The 19,067-nt window shown below is 46.1% G+C and overlaps 1 protein-coding gene across 3 annotated transcripts in view; it reads right to left on the bottom strand.

The window, feature by feature from the left end:
* Positions 1–25: 25 nt before the first annotated feature.
* NBR1 (NBR1 autophagy cargo receptor) overlaps positions 26–19,067 on the bottom strand; it is a 31,992-nt gene continuing 12,950 nt past the window's right edge. For 2 of the 3 annotated variants that reach the window (XM_032322968.1, XM_032322967.1), the window contains exons 6-21: positions 17,959–18,150; positions 17,422–17,499; positions 16,743–16,957; positions 16,086–16,253; positions 15,595–15,804; positions 12,891–13,050; positions 12,507–12,797; positions 11,413–11,562; positions 10,873–10,948; positions 10,118–10,228; positions 9,722–9,886; positions 7,183–7,600; positions 6,028–6,122; positions 5,308–5,365; positions 4,348–4,456; positions 26–1,347 (exon numbers count right to left, since the gene is read on the bottom strand). In XM_032322968.1, coding sequence (XP_032178859.1) covers positions 1,174–1,347; positions 4,348–4,456; positions 5,308–5,365; positions 6,028–6,122; positions 7,183–7,600; positions 9,722–9,886; positions 10,118–10,228; positions 10,873–10,948; positions 11,413–11,562; positions 12,507–12,797; positions 12,891–13,050; positions 15,595–15,804; positions 16,086–16,253; positions 16,743–16,957; positions 17,422–17,499; positions 17,959–18,150 — 2,670 coding nt within the window. In that variant the 3' untranslated portion in view covers positions 26–1,173. The remainder of the gene's footprint in view (positions 1,348–4,347; positions 4,457–5,307; positions 5,366–6,027; positions 6,123–7,182; positions 7,601–9,721; positions 9,887–10,117; positions 10,229–10,872; positions 10,949–11,412; positions 11,563–12,506; positions 12,798–12,890; positions 13,051–15,594; positions 15,805–16,085; positions 16,254–16,742; positions 16,958–17,421; positions 17,500–17,958; positions 18,151–19,067) is intronic. The other variant, XM_032322969.1, reaches the window with a different exon arrangement.

Below are 19,067 nucleotides of genomic sequence, written 5' to 3'. Positions count from 1 at the left end.
TAATAGCTTTTAGTGTTTTTTGTTGTTGTTGTTGTTGTTGTTACCTTTTCCTTCACCCATTGTACCCAAGACTCCTTTCTGTAAACAGAATGAGGACCTGGGGCCCTGGCAGCAAGCTTTCCCGTTCCTTCTGGGGTTAACTCAAAAATTTTTCAGTCTGTTCCCTTCCAAGATTTGCAAAACAGTCTCCCCTGTGCTAGGCTCATTCAGGCTGATACCCTTGAGCAGATTTCAAACATTCAAGAAGCCATTAGCATTTCCTATTTGCCTGCCCCTCAACTGACTTTACTACATAGAGCTCCAAGCCTGCCTTTCACTTTCCACCTTTCAACTGTAACATCTACCTTGACCTTAAGAAAAAAAGGTAACCGTTATTTTTTTTCCTTTTAATAAAAGTTTTTCCCTTCGCTACAGTATTAGCAAAATATTTCACACTATCTACTTAAATTTGTTCCCTTAAATAAAGAAAAGTGTATGCAAAATGACTACAGTAAACACTGCTAACAGGTGCTGGTGGGTTAACGAGCACACTCCCTCCTCCTCTCACTGAAGTGCGGGGACCCACAAGGTGATATTCCTGAATGTACCAGTGGGGTCTCTAGAAAACAACAGTGCTGATCACTAAGTCTTGCAGGGAATTGACTTTGCCCTTGAACAAGCTGGAGTAACAAGATTTCTCTGGGGCTCTGGGTGTCATTTCAATACCACACAGATACGAGGCTTGGGGTGGGCTAGAAAAATTGTTAAGAATTCTTGAAAACAACTTCCGAGGTTAGGTTAATTTCTTTTAAAAACTGACAACAGATATCCCCATAGAAACACCCACATTTAACCAAAGGAAAATACTCAACTTTGATACAAGCAGAAAGAAAAACGGTTCTATAGGAAGTTCAAGTTATGCTCTTCAGATGCACTACAATGGAGACCGGAGCTTTATACAAATCAACTGAAAAACCGTTTTCCTTCAATTCATCTGATGTCTCTGCTTCAGTTCTGGTCTTTGATTTGCTCCCCAAAATACTGTAATGCAGGTACTGTCTTGATAATTCAATAATGGGCTCTATAGATTCATCAGATTAAAAAATAAGCCAGGGCTTTCTCCCCTATGCCTCCAAGGACAGAATAAAGATAATCTCTGAGCAGCAGGCTAATGATTTAATACGAGGGCCCTCCTCAGTAGCGGTGGCTGTACCAGTCATTGTTGTTGACCTGAAGCAGTTCCGTCACAACCTGCAGGATGTTGTAATTGTGTTTCTTCAGCAGCCTGAGGTTCAGCTGCCGGTCACAGAATCCCATTTCGAAGAGATGGGCCATCAGGGCTGCTGTCTGATCTTCAGAAACTATTGGCTGTATAGAGTCCAGAAAAGCAGAACAATGTTTTCGGTATCACGTATGTGCCTTGTCAATTGTTACTATCTTGTAAATCATACCAATCTTTCCAAGATCTGTTTAAAATATTAGGGAATTCAACGCAAGGGTGGGGCCACTCCTGTCCACCTGCCACCATCGCGCGCACCACCTGAGGGAGGGCTGGGAAGGCCCCCCTCTGGATTCCCCGTGTTTGTACCCAGAACTGGGCAACTCAGGAACTGCCCTTTGGCCCGATAAAGGAAAAGATGTAAGAAAGTACTGGAAACACTGTGAAGACAGAGCTAACTGTGCTGATGGGGCCAGTGGAGGCAGGGGCAGAGACGTCACTGGGAGAGCGGGGTCAGCTACGCAAAGGGGCTAAACAAGAAACTATTTGTGAAATGACATCTTGGGCGACCTTCTTGGCATCACCCCCCCCCCCTTTTTAAAGAACAGAAGCAATCCACGAAAGAGGGCGCTAACACTCCTTTACCTCCCTCTTTAAGCCAAGCCCTGTCATGGACACATAACCTTCCTAAATCCCACCACTTTGGATTACCATTTTTTTTTTTTTAATTAAGAGATAGTGTATTACTAGTTTCAGGGGTAGAGTTCAGCGATTCATCAGTTGCATATCACACCCACTGCTCATTCCATCACGTGCCCTCCTTAGTGCCCGTCACCCAGTTACCCCAGCCCCGCCCCTCCCCTCCATCAACCCTCAGTTTGTTCCCTAGAGTTAAGAGTCTCTTATAGTTTGTCTCCTTCTCTGTTTTCGTCCTATTTTATTTTATTTTATTTTTTTTTAAAGATTTTATTTATTTATTTGACAGAGAGAAATTACAAGTACACTGAGAGGCAGGCAGAGAGAGAGAGAAGGAAGCAGGCTCCCTGCTGAGCAGAGAGCCCGACGCGGGACTCGATCCCAGGACCCTGAGATCATGACCTGAGCCGAAGGCAGCGGCTTAACCCACTGAGCCACCCAGGCGCCCCAATTTTCGTCCTATTTTAGTTTTCCTTCCCTTCCCCTATGCTCCTCTGTTTTGTTTCTTAAATTCCACATATGAATGAAATCATATGGTATTTGTCTTTCTCTGACTTTCTTCGCTTGGCATAATATACCCTCTAGCTCCAACCACGATGCTGCAAACGGCAAGATTTCCTTCCTGGATTACTCTCTTACCAATTACTTACCATCCTACCAATTAATTCTCTTGTGTAGGAAACAGATACAAAATACCTCGTTTGGAAGGGTTGTTGAGAGGATTAGGACAAGAGTGTGTATACATATTCAACACAGTCTCTGGCATTTCTCTCTATACCTAACTCCACTGTTCCCTTCTTCCCTCTTATTTCAGAATAAACTATCATCCTCCTTTCCAGAATCGTCCCTCCACACATCCTTTTGCTTGCTATTTTGTGATTTCTCATCACCTCAGAAATCTCCTTCTGTGTATCACCTCTTGACTGTTAACCTCCTTTGCTACTGGCTCGGCCAAGTGTAGAAACACCAATCTCGCTCTGCCTTCTGCGGCCCAGCTTTCGCTCTTTCCCTCTGTGCTCCAGCTATTGGAGAGTGAGGCATACTCCAAGGCCTCTCCACCTGCTCCCTGTTCTCTGGGGGCTCTAGCCCTTCCTCCCCATTCAAGTTCCCTTCCCTGAGCTCCATCCAGCACATTTTCCTCCTACTTCTCAGGCCCCTGGGCCCTTCTTTTCTGGATTTTTTTTTTTTTTTTAAAGATCTTATTTATTTGACAGAGAGAGACACAGTGAGAGAGGGAGCACAAGCGGAGGAGTGGGAGAGGGAGAAGCAGGCTTCTGGCGGAGCAGGAGTAGATGCAGGGCTCGATCCCAGGACCCTGGGATCATGACCTGAGCCGAAGGCAGATGCTTAACAACTGAGCCACGCAGGAGCCCCTCTTTCTTGGATTCTTAAAGGCTCCATCTTGCTTTTATACCCTTTCTTCTGGGAAACTCTCACTGAATCAGGTGGTTTCTGCTGGAATGTGTATACAGGGGACTTGACCACCAGGCCAAATCACTCCTCTGAGCCACAGGGACATGCCCAGCTGCACTGTGGGTAATGTGCCTCCAACTCCACATCATCCAAAATGGACCTAATTTTCTTCTCCTCCTGCCCAAATATATCCTTCTTCTTGGATATCCCCTCTTAGTGAATGATACTATCTGCCCAAAGCCAGAAACTCAGGATTCCTCCTTGACTTCTTTCTAGCCTCTTAATCATGTTCTCCCAAGTTCTGCCATTTCTCTTTCTCTTCTACCCTTCTTTTCCATCTACACATGGGTTCTCAAATGGATTTCTTTAGGGCTCCCCCAACCTCCACATGGTAATGGAATTACCTTACTAGGCACAAATCTGATGTTAATCATTTTCCCAAGGCCCATTCACTGCCCCTCCCCCCACCAGAAGTCTTAGTAACACCTAAACCACTCAACACAGCACCCCCACCTACATAAATTGGGCTTTTCTCTTCTTACTCTTCCTAGCCCAAATACACCTTGCCGGCTCACGTTTCCAACTCTTTTTACTGGCTAGTCTCTGTCACAATGCTCTTTCTATTCCCCTTTCCTGGCACATACTTATTTTGTCCTTAAGAACTCAGCTCGGGCGCCATCTACCAGGAAGCCTTCTTTGGCCGCACAGAGGGGCCCACAGCAGGGGTGGCCAAGGTGTTCCACCCAAGTACACTGGCGCAGGATCTTACACTAACTATGTACCTTACTTGTGTCCCACTGTCTTTTGGGCAAGGACTGGTTGGTGTCTTCCTCACCTTGTAGCACGTACTTGCAAGAGTTCCCCACTTGTAACAGGTCCTCAACAAACATTAGGTCTTTTTCCTTTCTTCCCTTAAGTAACCTGGTTAAAGTCCTATAGCTAGAAAGTGCCAGAATGCCATACTACTTTCCAGCCCAGGCAGGGAGCATCATTTTCCCAGTGATTTGGCTTCGGTCGAAGAAAAGGAAACATACACTGACCTGGGCAGTGACTGGTGGCCCAGCAAACAAGGCCTTGTATGCAGAAGCAGCAACAGACAAAGCCCCCTTCACGAGTCCTCCGGCAATGCTGCTCCCATGGTGGTGGTGCCTGGGGAGGAAAACCAAATTATCTCCCTAAGAAACACAAACCATTAGCTTCCTACAAGCTAATCTGGGCTCTAATCCTTGAAAGAAAATGGATTTCCCTGAGGAAAAAAGTCAGATGTAAAAAAGAGAATGTGATCATTTTCCTATTAGTTTTATGGCTAAAACCTTGGTTTGATGTAGAGTCCAGCTCTACTGCAAGGTTAAAGGGCATGCAGAAAAGACACTCCTCTTTCTGTAGAACACTGGCTTTCTGTCCCAACTGACTATTAGGTGGTCAAGGGCAAAAAAAGGGTATTTAGCAGTCTGTCTGCTTAATTATCGTCTCAGAGGACATACCTCCAAAGGAAATGTGATTTTCTGGACACTGTAGGGAGGAATCCACCTTGCCAGGGATCTGAGATGATTGGAAGCAGAGAGGCAGGCATGTTTAAGAAACTACTACAAAGACGCACAGTGGGCTTGGCCTTCCTGCCTTCTTTGGTACTAAGGTGAGGTAAATTTGAGAGTACTGGTCTGGACTGCGAACTTTTTTTTTTTAAGATTTTATTTTTCAAGTTATCTCTACACCCAATGTGGGGCCGAGCTCACAACCCTGAGATCAAGAGTCATACGCTATACTGGCTAAGCCAGCCAGGTACCGCTGGAATGTGAACACTCTTAAAACGTAACTGTAGCCCTCTGTTCAGTGTTGTTCACAAGCTTCAGGAGAAGGAAGAACAAGAAGTAATGATGGCTCTCCTTCTCTGCCCTCTGGAGGCACACGGTTTGAGAAGCTTGTGCAAGCAGAAGCAATACTAGCATATATATATATCCACCTGCTTCTGAAGAAGAGGCTGCGCAAGGTCCAGTTACCTTGAGTGGTCAGAGCTCTTCTGTCTGCTGTTTACAAGTCCTGATGAGCCTCTGGGCTCTAAAAGCAAAAGAGCTATTGGTTAGATGTGGCATCCACAAGTGCCTAGTGTTTCTTAACTCATAGTGGGGCGAGTTTTGGAGAGGCTAGCAGCAATCTGATCACAGCTTTTATTTATTTAAAATATTTGGGAAATTTTGCAGATGGTTTTAAGTGATAAGGAGGAACTGCCCAGAATGCAGTGCAAGGTAACTGTTCATTGACTCCAAAAAACTAAGTCCATAAAGCTATCACACCAATTTATTTATTAGTTTTTAAGTACTTTTAGTTTTTTTTTTTTTTTAATTAAGAGTGGGAAGTGACTTTGAAGGTCTACTAACAACTTCAAGGTGCTAAAAAAAACAGCCCCACAGGTTTTATGACTGTGCTGAACCGCTTCAAGGTCACATAGTGAGGAAAGGGGGAGCTGGGCCTGGAACCTAGACTGGTCTAGCTCCAAACCCTGGGTTCTTGCCACTGCAGCACAATGCCTGCCTCTGTGAGGTCTCACTTAATAAATACGAAGCTAGAGGACAGAAAAGAATGTGAGGGAGGGCCACAGAAAAAAGATGGGCAGGTTTCTGAATAATGCCACGAATCAGGAAGACAGAGTGCCTATTTATGCCTGGTTTCATCAGAAAGGAGCACAGAAAAAGACATGAAGCTCAGGCTCTGGTCGTTACCTCCTCTGATCTGATCGGGGACTGAAGAAACTTCTGGTATGGTAACTGGTAAATCCAATCCTGGGGAACCATCCAGCTGTGTACAAGGAGGGCTCCTTTCAGAAAGACAATATCGAAAGTCAGTGGAAAAGGCACCTGTGGGAACGCTGGAGACACAGGACACATAGCACAGCTGTGGCGGATTCTCTACAAAGGCTTCCCTTTTCTGACCCAGACCTCATGTCTGAATGCAGGGATCAGGCAGGAAGGGCTCATTCTACCTGTGGTTCTCCTCCTTAGCCACACTCAAACTAGAAAGCCCGGCTTGAGTCAGGTCACTCCCTGCTCCATTAAATGGTCCTGCTAAAGGGCAATGTCTAGCTGCCCGAGGGAGTGGTCTAAATCCTAGTCAAGGCTCCATCCTCTGCCATACCGTGAGAGAACAGTGACACACATGGATCAGATGATGAAAAATAACTGTTCTCCGGTTTTAGAATATATTTTTTTCATAGTACGTTAAGCTTTCTCCTGTACTTTGGGTTAACATAAGAATGAATTTTGGGGGGCGCCTGGGTGGCTCAGTGGGTTAAAGCCTCTGCCTTCGGCTCAGGTCATGATCCCAGGGTCCTGGGATCGAGCCCCATGTCGGGCTCTCTGCTCAGTTGGGAGCCTGCTTCCTCCTCTCTCTCTCTGCCTGTCTCTTGGCCTACTTGTAATCTCTGCCTGTCAAATAAATAAATAAAATCTTTAAAAAAAAAAAAAAAAAAAAAAAAAGAATGAATTTTGGTGTCTTTACCCATGCATCAAAAGAGCAAGGGGCGTTCAGCGACATTTGTCGCTGGCTCTCTTCGACCCTGGGTTTTGGCAGCAAAAGCAAAAAACCAAACCAAACAAGAAACTGGCTCTCAATGATCAAAACAGAAGTAGACAGACTACGCTCAGATAATTAAAAACAAGCACAGCTTTAAATTCAGAATCCACAAATTCTGGGAAATACAACTTTTATTCATCTAAATTCAGACTTTCCTATGGGAAAAAGTCTCCTCCCGTGCTCACAAACAACAACAAACAACAACAAACAACAACAACAACAACAAAACAGGTTTTGAGATGGAGCTGTTTCCTCCCTATTCCACTTGTGAATAAGAGCCTGGCTGAGGGGGGTGCGGATGGTACCTGGACAGCTGGGGCGGAGGCCCCACCACCTCTGGCGTGAGGGGCACTGTATCCAGAGTCTGTGAGGTCATGAGGATGTCACTGATGCTCTGCTCCTGCAGCTGGTTCTCTCCTCCAGTGAGTCTCTCCCCCGCCTCAACCCCAGGTTCGCCTTCAGCCCCTCGCTCCAGGCCCGGCTGTGAGAGCGCAGAGCTGTACATGGAGTCACCCAGGGGGCGACTGGTGTCAAAGCACTCAGGCAGGATGATGATGTAATCCTCTGAAGAAGTAGAGGACTGACTCTGAACTTCATCTTTGAGCTCGTCCTCCTCTTCCTCCTCCTCGTCGTCCTCCTCCTCCACAACAGCTTCTTTGGCGCTATGGACAGTCTCCTCCTGCTCATCTCCAAGTGGTCCTTCTTCAGGGGAGGCAAATTTCACTGAAGGATGGAAGCAGTTCATTTTAAGCTATAAGCTAAAAGCAGCTCCCAGTGCTACCCTTACCTGATAAGGCCTTGAGCCAGAGGAGGGGGATGCCCAGAGGGAAAGGGCTGCCTCTAGAACCACCAATGGCCACATTCTAAGTCTGAAGCCCAGGCAAAGCCAGAAGAACTGAAGCTCATGAGGTAAAGAGAAACACCAAGGCTTCTGAGAAGTGCCATGAATTTTTTTTCTTTAAAGATTTTATTTATTTATTTGACAGAGACACACAACGAGAGAGGCAACACAAGCAGGGGGAACGGGAGAGGGAGAATCAGGCTTCCCGCAGAGTAGGGAGCATGACACGGGGCTGGATCCCAGGACCCTGAGATCATGACCTGAGCCGAAGGCAGATGCTTAACGACTAAGCCACCCAGGCGCCCCCTGAGTACCATGAATCTTTTTTTTTTTTTTTTTAAAGATTTTATTTATTTATTTGACAGAGAGAAATCACAAGTAGTCGGAGAGGCAGGCAGAGAGAGAGGGGAAGCAGGCTCCCCGCTGAGCAGAGAGCCTGATGTGGGGCTCGATCCCAGGACCCTGAGATCATGACCCGAGCCGAAGGCAGCGGCTTAACCCACTGAGCCACCCAGGCGCCCCGAGTACCATGAATCTTAAAGACAAATCAAAACTGATATATTAGCTAATGGTGCTACAGCAACAGAAAATGTCAGGTGGTAAGTACTGCATATGCCTACTTTCCTCTGCTAAGTAATGAACAGTCATGGCAGAAAACTGGGAAAACAAGGATGAGGAGAAAAAAAAAAACCTATAATTCTATCAGAGATAACTACTACAAACATTTTTTGTTATGCATTTGTACCTAAGTCTGTGGGGTGGACGGGGAAATGAGTGTGTATCTTGAAAACAAGAGTGAGACAAACTGTATTTAAAAGCATAGGCCAGGGACACCTGGGTGGCTCAGCGGGTTAAAGCCTCTGCCTTTGGCTTGGGTCATGATCCCAGTATCCTGGGATGGAGCCCCACATGGGGCTCTCTGCTAGGCAGGGAGCCTGCTTCCTCCTCTCTCTCTCTCTCTGCCTGTCTCTCTGCCTACTTGTGATCTCTGTCTGTCAAATAAATAAATAAAAATCTTAAAAAAAAAAAAAAAGCACAGGCCAAATTTCATTATAATAAACAAAAGAAATTTTTCCGTATTATTTTGATGCACGAGAATTTGAAGTTTTGGATAGTTCTTGAAATACATAGTATGGTCGCTACCTATCCAGTATCTACAAGTTTCTGTTACAAAGCAAACTGATTACAGCAGGATTTAACCTTGGGAAATTAATTGGTACTCCTGCTTCTGCCCACTATTTCCTAGACTGTGTCACTGGAGAAAGGACACAACTCAGCTGCTAGTGGAGGTGTCTGCTTAAGAGCTTGGTCAGCTTATAGGAAGACTCCTCAGTGTAGACTCCAGGCAGCTGGATGCTAAGGTGCTGCTGTGCCTCTGAGTCATGCAGCTGTAATTCTGCCCCCGAGAAAGGGTGAAAAGGGGCTATGGTGGCTGCCTTGCATACGAGGCTGTAATTAAGAGTCGGGTAGGGAAGCCTGGGTGGCTCAGTCGTTAAACCTCTGCCTTCGGCTCAGGTCATGATCCCAGGGTTCTGGGATCGAGCCCTGCAACGGGCTCTCTGCTTCTCCCTCTCCCACTGCCCCTGCTTGTGTTCCCTCTCTCGCTGTGTTTCTCTCAAAAAATAAAAAAAATAAAAAAATAAAAATAAAAATAAAATAAAAATCTAAAAGAGTCAAGTAGAGTATGTGGGGTCTAAAGAAACCACCAGGGGCGCCTGGGTGGCTCAGAGGGTTAAGCCTCTGCCTTCCGCTCAGGTCATGATCTCAGGGTTCTGGGACTGAGCCCCGCATCGGGCTCTCTGCTCAGGAGGGAGCCTGCATCTCCCTCTCTCTGCCTACTTGTGATTTCTGTCAAATAAATAAATAAAATCTTAAAAAAAAAAAAGGAAAAGAAGAAACCACCAACCGCCACTCTCAGTAAGAGGAGCCCTTTTTCCCCCTCAGGTCCGGCAGTCACAATTCACACACTGCCCTGGTAGCTGGGGGACCTCAGGGACACTCACTGTGCACAGATTTCTGTCTGCAAGGTGGGTTGTGATCCGGGGCAGCGTCCAAGGTAAGCGATCGGATTACGGTCTCACACACGAATTGGGTCCCACTCAGGTCAACTTCTGCTTCTTCCACTGAGGCACTGTTCTGAGCCTTCCTCTTCACTGAGGCTGTGGAATCTGAAAGACATGAACCCTGCCTGTTGCTGTTGAGGGGCTTCCTGAAGCCACATACCCGTGAGAATTCCAAGCCACGAACAGCCGCTATCAGGCCCATGGGAAGGTGAGGAGACTTCAGAAAATGGAGAGGCTACAGATAACCCAAGAACATGCTAATGTAAGTATAGGAAGGAGTATGGTGTAATACAGGAGGGGACAACGCAAACATCAGACAAATAATGAACCCCTTACCAGGAAGCACTTTAAATCCCGCCCCTTCGCTCTCTTCCTGTATCTGCCCCAAGCCTGGCTTCTCTATTAAAGGATTGTCATGCGGCAGAGGAGACATGCAGGGGGTCATATCTGGAGAATGAAAAAAGAAGAACCATCAACCAAAAAAAAAAAAAAAAAAAAAAAAAGCAACACATCATTAACGGTCAGTGTCTAGAAGCAATAGCTCACACGCTTCTTGCCTCCTGCAGGGCTGAAGTAAACCTAGGTAGGCTTCAAGGCCTGTTATAAAGAATTCCTCCAGACCATGAGGTGTGCAAGTACCTCAGATCAATGAATGCAAGAAGGATCACAGTCGTCTGGCCTGAGAAACCATGGCTAAGACACAGAACCAGGAACATAAAGGATAAACATTTAGAGAAAAACGGAGAAGGACCCCCATCCCCCTGCTTTCAAAGATTTTAAGTAAGCCCTACACGAACATGAGGCTCAAACTCACAACCCCAAGACCAAGAGCAATATGAACGAGCCAGCCAGGCTTCTCAAGGGTCCCTTTACGGCACAGAAGCCTTGCACAAACATGTATTGTTGACTCTGACAGACAATAGGGAAAAGGAGGAAAATGGACCCACGGGTGTAGTTTTAATGTCACACTGTAGGAGAAATCTTTGCCATGCAGTTCCTCAGAAGAAAGTTCTCACTACCAGGGTCTAGGGTGTGACACTTTTGTTGTCTTATTAATAAAATGAATGACCTGGGTGGAATGACATTCTTACCCACGGGAGTATTGTGGGGCACTCTCTCCAACTCTTGGACAATGTTTATATCCAACAGCTCAAAGGACAGCAGGTCCTGAGGACAAAAAGGGCAACATTAGGCGATTTGCAGCGGATGCTGGAGCCAGGTTTTGTCTCGAGGGCACTTGCAGGCCACACAGCTCCACACCTTCCTGGACTCTGTTCAAATTCATGCCTCCCCTCAATCAGGTGAAATCAAGAAGAGTGAAGCGGGAACTAGATGTCCAAATAACGAAGTGGCAGGAAAGAAAGAAAAGGCAGTGGGGGTGAAAGTGAACCCGAAAAGCAGAAACGCAGAGGCAACTAAAGGGAAGCTGTGGGGAAGCCCAAGAGTGAGTTTCCGATGCAGAGAAGAAACATTTAGAGATCTGCTTCCACTACTGATCTTCCTTGCTACTGTGGGCAGGCAGATCTCTGACTCTCTGAGCACCGTCTGTGCCTATACCACCTTCTCGTCAACAGGGTAAGGACTCCCCACTGCCTTCTGTCCCTAGCTCCCCAAAGTGCTCAGTCTTCCACCTGGGCAGTCAGAAGGTCCACGGATGGGATGTAGAGCTCCCTCTCATTAGCAACATTTTTTGTCTTCTGTGGAATGGAGGTTCCTGTCCCTTTGGTCTGCTTAGTTGTTTCATCAAGCTGAATTTCTTCTTTAGCCAGAAGAAAAGTCTCCTATACAGAAAAACCATCGGGACAAAGGGTTTTAGGCACTCAAATGAACAAAAGGTCAACTGACAGCTGCCTCCCTAAATATCGAAACACTGCTGCACGTCTATGTGTTTTAAAACTTGTTTCCAGATCTGGGGCGCCTGGGTGGCTCAGTTGGTTGACCAACTGCCTTCAGCTCAGGTCATGATCCCAGACTTCCAGGATTGAGTCCCGCATCGGGCTCCCAGCTCCTCGGGAAGTCTGCTTCTCCCTCTGACCTTCTCCTCTCTCATGCTCCCTCTCACTCATTGTCTCTCAAATAAATAAATAAATAAAATCTTAAAAAAAAAAAAAAAATCAACTTGTTTCCAGATCATTTTAGACTTACAGATAAGTTGCAAAAAACCCCAGAGTGTTCACTTATTACCCCCTTCACCCAGCTTCCTTTAATAACAAGTTAGAGTAACCATAGTAACTACTGTCAAAAGGATGACATTAACTTTGGTTAACTGAATCTAAGCAGTAAAATGCTCTAAAAACTGTACTCTACCATCTGGGGGTGGGTGGGGAAGGGGGACAGTGCCCCACTAATAAAGGGAAGTATCTTAAAAACAAAAAACAAACAAACAAACAAAAAACTATACCAACTGAAAACAAGGGCAAGACTTCATTAGCATTTAGGGAACACAGGCATGGAAAGTTTAGGAGAGGTGATCGTTAAGGAGCAAAGCCATCGGTCTTGCCGTTCAACAGGCCAAGCAGGCCTGTCTTCCCACAGATAGCAGAGAGGCTGGCCAAACATCACTATGAAGAGATAAAAAAGCACTGAGGGATGCCTGCACCAAGATCCTAAGGACATGCCAGCAAAGCCTGAGGAATGGGCCCAGGACAAGCACACTGGTGTGAGGGGGAGGAGCGGCCAGTCTGCGCAGGCTGCTGCAGCGTTAGTCTCCCCTTCCAGCGCTCACCTCTTGCTGGCAGGTGAGCTCATCAGCTTTGCTTGAGCCAATCATGCCCTTTTCAATGTTTTCAGGGCCCTCTGTGGAGGGGAAAGGATCCACTATGATACTGCACCAGACCCGAGGCCCGAACTGCTGTCCTTTGTGAGAAAGACGCCAATGGGAAGTGTACGTTCCCTCCAAGGCTGGGGCGATGAACTCCACAGACACAACCCCCACATGGCCGGCCTTCAGGCAGGGAACCAAAACGTCCTTCTTTTCTGTAGAAGCCAAAGTTAGGTTTCCCCACATGAACTTGAGCTGAAAAGAACAGGGACAAGAGAAAGCAAGCTTGTCAGCTGAGCACTGTCACTTTAGGTCACCCCAGCTTCAGTCTGTGGGGGAAAAAAATACCTTTGTGTCTCCACTCCACTTGACATTTCCTGTATTTTTCATCCTCCAGTGCTTGATAAACTTGGTTCCTGGCTGAAGGTGAGTCCCATCGGGCAAATTCTCATCCACAAATGCTGCACTGAGGGTCGGCATAACTGGGGCACATGGCTGCAAAGGGAGCCTGAACAGAAAATTCAGATAGTCACATGTGTTGGGTACAACGGCTTCTGAATATCTAACACATGATTCAAGAGGCTGAGAGTAACTTTTTTTTTTTTTTTAAAGATTATTTGTTTTTTGTCAGAGAGCGCAAGCAAGCAGAAGCACAGAGAGCGGCAGGCAGAAGAGGCAGAGGGAGAAGCAGGCTCCCTGCTGAGCATAGAGCCTGATGTGGGACTCTATCCCAGGACTCTGGGATCATGACCTGAGCGGAAGGCAAATGCTTAACTCAGCCATCCAGGCGTCCCTGAGAGTGACTCTTACCGTACTAATGCATTTGCCTCAAAAATAATACTAACAGGGGGCACCTGGGTGGCTCAGTGGTTTAAGACTCTGCCTTCGGCTCAGGTCATGATCTCAAAGTCCTGGGATCAAGCCCCACATCGGGCTCTCTGCCCGGCAAGGAGCCTGCTTTCCCCTCTCTCTCTGCCTGCCTCTCTGCCTACTTGTGATCTCTGTCAAATAAATAAATAAAATCTTAAAAAAAATTTAAAAAAAAGTACTAACAGGAGGCACCTGGGCAGCTCAGTCAGTGGAGCACGTGACTCTTTATCTAGGAGTTAAGTTTGAGTCCGACATTGGGGGTACAGACTACTTAAAAATCTTAAAAAAAAAACACTAATAACAGTTTTTTTTTTTTTAAAGATTTTATTTATTTATTTGAGAGAGAGCATGAGAGGCGAAAAGGTCAGAGAGAGAAGTAGACTCCCCATGGAGTTGGGAGCCCGATGCGGGACTCGATCCCGGGACTCCGGGACCGTGACCTGAGCCGAAGGCAGTTGCTTAACCAACTGAGCCACCCAGGCGCCCCTACTAATAACATTTTTGAAAGAACAAGACAGAGGGGTTCCTGAGTGACTCAGCTGGTTGGGCGTCCAACTCCTGATTTCAGCTTAGGTCATCTCAGGGTTGTGGGATCGAGCCCCGCGCTGAGCTCTATGCTCAGTGTGGAGTCTGCTGGAGATTCTCTCCCTCCACCCCACCCCCACACTCTCTCTCTCAAATAAACAAATAAAAATCAATTTTGTTTATGAGAGAGAAACAGTGTGCAAGAATGCATGAGTGGGTGGATGGGGGGGAGGCAGATGGAGAGGGAGAAACAGACACCACACTGAGCACAAAGCCCGACAGGGGGCTCCATCCCAGGACCCCAAGATCATGACCTGAGTTAAAGTCAGACGCTTAACTGACTGAGCCACTGAGGCGCCCCATAAACAAATAAATCTTAGTAAGTAAAAATAAAAAACAAGACAGATTTGGAGTACCTGGCTGGCGACTCCTGATCTCTGGGTTGTAAATTTGGGCCCTATGTTGGGTGTGAAGGTTAGTTAAAAATAAAATCTTACTCCTGAAATGAAGAGCCATGGTGAGGATAAGCATCCATAAATATAAGAACTACAGACTCAGGCTCTTCAAATCCCAACTGCCTCCACTTAAGAGAGGTCCTACCAGCCAGTCTGGAACCTTACTGGCTGCTCTGTCAACAATGACTACAAACCACCCTTTAAGAATGCTGGGACAAGAGAATGGGAAGTTTTAATTCCTTTTCTTTTTTCTTTTTTTAAAAGATTTTATTTATTTATTTGACAGAGACAGCTCATAAGTAGACAGAGAGGCAGGCAGAGGGGAGGGGAAGCAGGCTCCCCACTGAGCAGAGAGCCCGATGCGGGGCTCGATCCCAGGACTCTGAGATCATGACCTGAGCTGAAGGCAGAGGCTTTAACCCACTGAGCCACCCAGGCGCCCTCCTTTTCTTTTTTATTTTTTATTTTTATTTTTTTTTTAAAGATTTTATTTATTTATTTGACAGACAGAGATCACAAGTAGGCAGAGAGGCAGGCAGAGAGAGAGAGAGGAGGAAGCAGGCTCTCCGCGAAGCAGACAGCCCGATGCGGGGCTCGATCCCAGGACCCTGGGATCATGACCTGAGCCGAAGGCAGAGGCTTTAACCCACTGAGCCACCCAGGTGCCCCTCCTTTTCTTTTTTAAATTAGAGATTTTTATTCATCTATGTGACAGAAAGAGAGAGACAGCGAGAGAGGGAACACAAGTAGGCAGAGCAGGAGAGGGAGAAACAGGCTCCCCAGCAAATAGGGAGCCCAATGAAGGGCTTGATCCCAGGATTCTAGGATCATGACCTAAGCCAAAGGCAGACACTTCACAACTGGGCTACCCAGGCACCCCTAATTATTATTAAGATTTATCTGAGTGAGAGGCAGAGAGATAGTGTGCATGCTAGCAAGTATGCAGAGAGGGAGAGAGAAATTTCATCAGACCCCCACTGAGCTCGGAGGTCTGACTCGGGGCTTGATCTCAAGACCCAGAGATCATGACCTGAGACAAAGCTGGGTGCTTAACTTGTCTGAGCCACCCGGTGCCACTAAGATGGAAGCTGGAACAGTTTGGGTGTTAGGAACTGCCGGTAAGTATGAGAAAACCTGGTTAATGACCCGGTTTTGGCTGGCTGGATCGCCAGCTCTGGTGCCCACCCTGGCCCCGCACTTACATCAGAGTGTGTGACTGCAGCAGGCTCTCGGGTCGGCCCAAAGGGGACCTGGGGCTCTGCAGTCCGTGGATGGAACTCCACAGATGAATCTTCCTGTGGAGCTTAAGCTGCTTTTTGAGTTCCTTGACCTCTGCCTTTCGCTGTTTCTTCTCAGCTCGCAACCTTTGCTTTTCTGCCTTAAGAAAATTTTTGTCGACCTGTTTCTGGAGCCTGTGAGGTAACAAATGAAAAGTTTAAAAAAAAACCTCATAAACAATCTTGAAGCTTATTTGGGCCCATTGTAGCCTCCATCAGTGCCAGCTTCTAGCTTAAAGTCTTCCTACAGTTCTCATTTCTGTCTCATTAGCTTCAGCTCACGGTCCCCGTTGTCACACACTAACTGGAAACGCGCAGGAACTATGGAGACTGTCTGAGGTCCTGTAATTCGTGCCCCAACACCACAACCAAGATGCCCTTCCGAGAACAAGGCTCCCATATACTTATGGCTTTACCTGGCTTGTTCCAGAGCAGCAGGGAGACGAGGGGCGGGGAACCTCGGATGAGAGAAGGCTTCAGAGGAACCCACCACAGGTCTCCGCAACTTCAGCAGGATGTGGTTGGAGTCATGCGCGTACGGCCCCGATTCACAATCTTCACAGATGTTGTAAGATGGGCACAGGCTGTGGTGAAAAGCATGGGAAGTACCAGAGGCAATGAGAGAGGAGACCGACTTCCATACTGGCTGTTCTACCAGTGAGGTGGTAACCAGAGCCTGTCACCTGGCCATGCCCTGTCTCAAGTTTCTTATTAATAAAATGAAGGCAACATCACTTAACATGTATCCATTTCAAAGGAAAATCTACGGGAGCAAGCAAGATAGGAACGCATGTGGAACAACAGGGAGATAATTCCTGCAGATATAATTTTGTTTTGGGGGAACATAACTTTGCCTCTGTTAGTTCAAGTGTGTATCTGAACACATCAACAGTCTGAACGGTTACCCTTTCAAGAGTATTTCTCATGGAGGATGAACAGCTTGTTTCCAGTCTAGAGCTGCTAAGCGCACCATCAGAGGTACGTATGCCCAGTTTCCCGATACCACTCCAGGATGCCAGGAAGCCCTGTTCAGGTGTCTTCTAAAAGCTCTCTGCTCTGAAGGGATGGCTCACCTGCACTGGTAGCGCACACCAACGATACTCCTTTGGCAGCTGTTGCAAGCAATGTGCCAGTTGAACTGGTTTTCTGGCAAAAACAGTGTTTCCTCTGAAATGGGCATTGAGACTTCTGATGGACAGGAACCCAGGGATGGGTTCTGGAGGACTAGCTTCTCGTGTAATTTCTGTTCAAGTTTCTCAACCGTTTCTTTAACCACTTGTTCTCTGAACTAGAATACAGAGCAGAAAATAGGGAAAAAAACCTCAGTTCCAACACTGGGAAAAAACCTGAAGATGCCAAAACAGACCAGACACCTCCCTGTCTCTGGTATAAGAACATCATAAACAGCTAGTAGCTACTGAACAAATGGACAGAAATGTAGCAAAACGTCTACTCTTTCCACAGGTACACTGGTTCAAAGGGGATACCAAGAAATCATTTTGATGAGTAAATTTTAACCTCTTCCTTCTCAAGCACAGAGACTTGTCCCTTTCCCTCAACTTAGAATTAGGCTCCCTCTTTTTCTGATACATCCCTGTAGAAGTGAGGAGGTTTCTGGACTGGAACTGCTCCAGTCTGGAAATGATTAGCTATCCCTCTTCATTCCCCTGCATCAGAGGCAGCAGACCTCTGGGTTCAGCTTTCTCCCACACTCCAATGGCTGCTAAAACCCATACCAGAGAGAACACTCACTGTCTCCAGGTAGCTTGTGAACCAGTCTGGGGGCTTGTCTTGAGGCTGGTCTGCATCACGTGGAGCAAGTGGAAACTGCTGCAAGGAAATACAACCCAAGATCTTGGACGCTGCTTTTTTCCCCTAAGATTTTTTTTTCAAAAAGGACTTTTTTTTTTTTTTAAAGTAATTTCTATACCCAATATGGGGCTTGAACTCACAACCCTGAGATCAAGAGTTGCATCTTCTACCAACTGAGCCAGCCAGGCGCCCTTGTTTAAAATAAATTTCCCAAAATGTAGTACTCTGAGGTTTCTTTTGTCAAATAATATAAATGAATGGTCAAAAAACCCCAATAAAGAACACGAAAAAGTATAAACAGAAAACAAAGTCTCTATATCACCCTCCCGCCCCTTTCTCCAGGACTAGTTACCCGTTTCCAAAAGTCAGGCAGAGATGGGCACAGTAACTGCCCAATCTCCGAGGGACAGTTCAAATGTTACACCACCAAGAGACACAAGGCTAGGAAAACTGCAGACAGGTCCATTCCCTGCATACCTGTGCTGCAGGCTCCTCTGGGGTCTTCATGTCTGATCCTAAGACCCTCACCAGTGATGAATAATATGCAAGTGGCTTCTTCCCTGCCCTCATGACGGGCCGTTTTTCTGGTACTGCTGGCGCCGGGGCTTCGTCGGCACGGGAGCCTTCATGGACTTGCATCTGGAGTTGGTTTCCCTGCTTAACTGCCATCTGAGAAGACACATTATAAAATTAAAACATACTGTGTGATTCTCCTTTCCCAAATGAAAACTCAAAGACATCTAAACAGAAGGGATACGATGATTTATGCTGAAAATATTAGGATTTACCTTTATTTTATCAAATCTAATGACAGTGTTAACAGTCATCCTGTTTTTTGTTCAGTATGTTAATCAGGAATGGTTTTATTATCAAAAATACAATAGGTTTAGGATAGCGCTTTATTAGGTGAGATGTTCTCATTAACTGGGTTACTACTTTTCTATTGAACAGGTTTTTATGTTATGACCCCAGTTATGGATTGTAATCTCAACTTTTCAAAAAAAGTCAATCCCAGACTACCACAACCCAAACTTAAAGTTATAGCCTATAATTGTTTATTTTTCTTTCTTTAAAAAAAAAAAAAAAAAAAAAGATTTTATGTATTTACTTGAGAGAGAGAGCATGAGAGTGGAGAAGGTCAGAAGGAGAAGCAGACTCCTTGCTGAGCAGGGAGCCCGATGTGGGACTTGATCCCAGGACTCCAGGATCATGACCTGAGCTGAAGGCAGTCCCTTAACCAACTGAGTCACCCAGGTGCCCGAAGCATTTATTTTTCCATCCGAATAGTGTTTTGGAAAGCATGCTGGAGTGGTTATCTCTTTTTGAAAAGTACCTTCTTAAAAATCCTATGTTGAAAACTCTACTTCAGGGGAACATTTAAGGTTCCATGAAGGTACTACAGTGTCCAAGAAGAGATTAGAGGTCAAGTCATCAGTTTCTGGATCTCCCCATTTGTCACCCAGTGACAAGAACCGTTTTTTCATCTATTTTTACACATCAGACTTAAGCTTCCATTTAAAAATAGCATTCTATGGCAAAAAACTTGAAAGGTATTATTTTAAGATCAGAGATCAGGAAATTTTCTT

The sequence above is a fragment of the Mustela erminea genome, chromosome 18, assembly GCF_009829155.1.
Source record: "Mustela erminea isolate mMusErm1 chromosome 18, mMusErm1.Pri, whole genome shotgun sequence".
NCBI classification, from domain to species: domain Eukaryota; kingdom Metazoa; phylum Chordata; class Mammalia; order Carnivora; family Mustelidae; genus Mustela; species Mustela erminea.
Note: the sequence above shows the minus strand (reverse complement) of the source record. Positions and strands in the feature narration are given on the sequence as shown.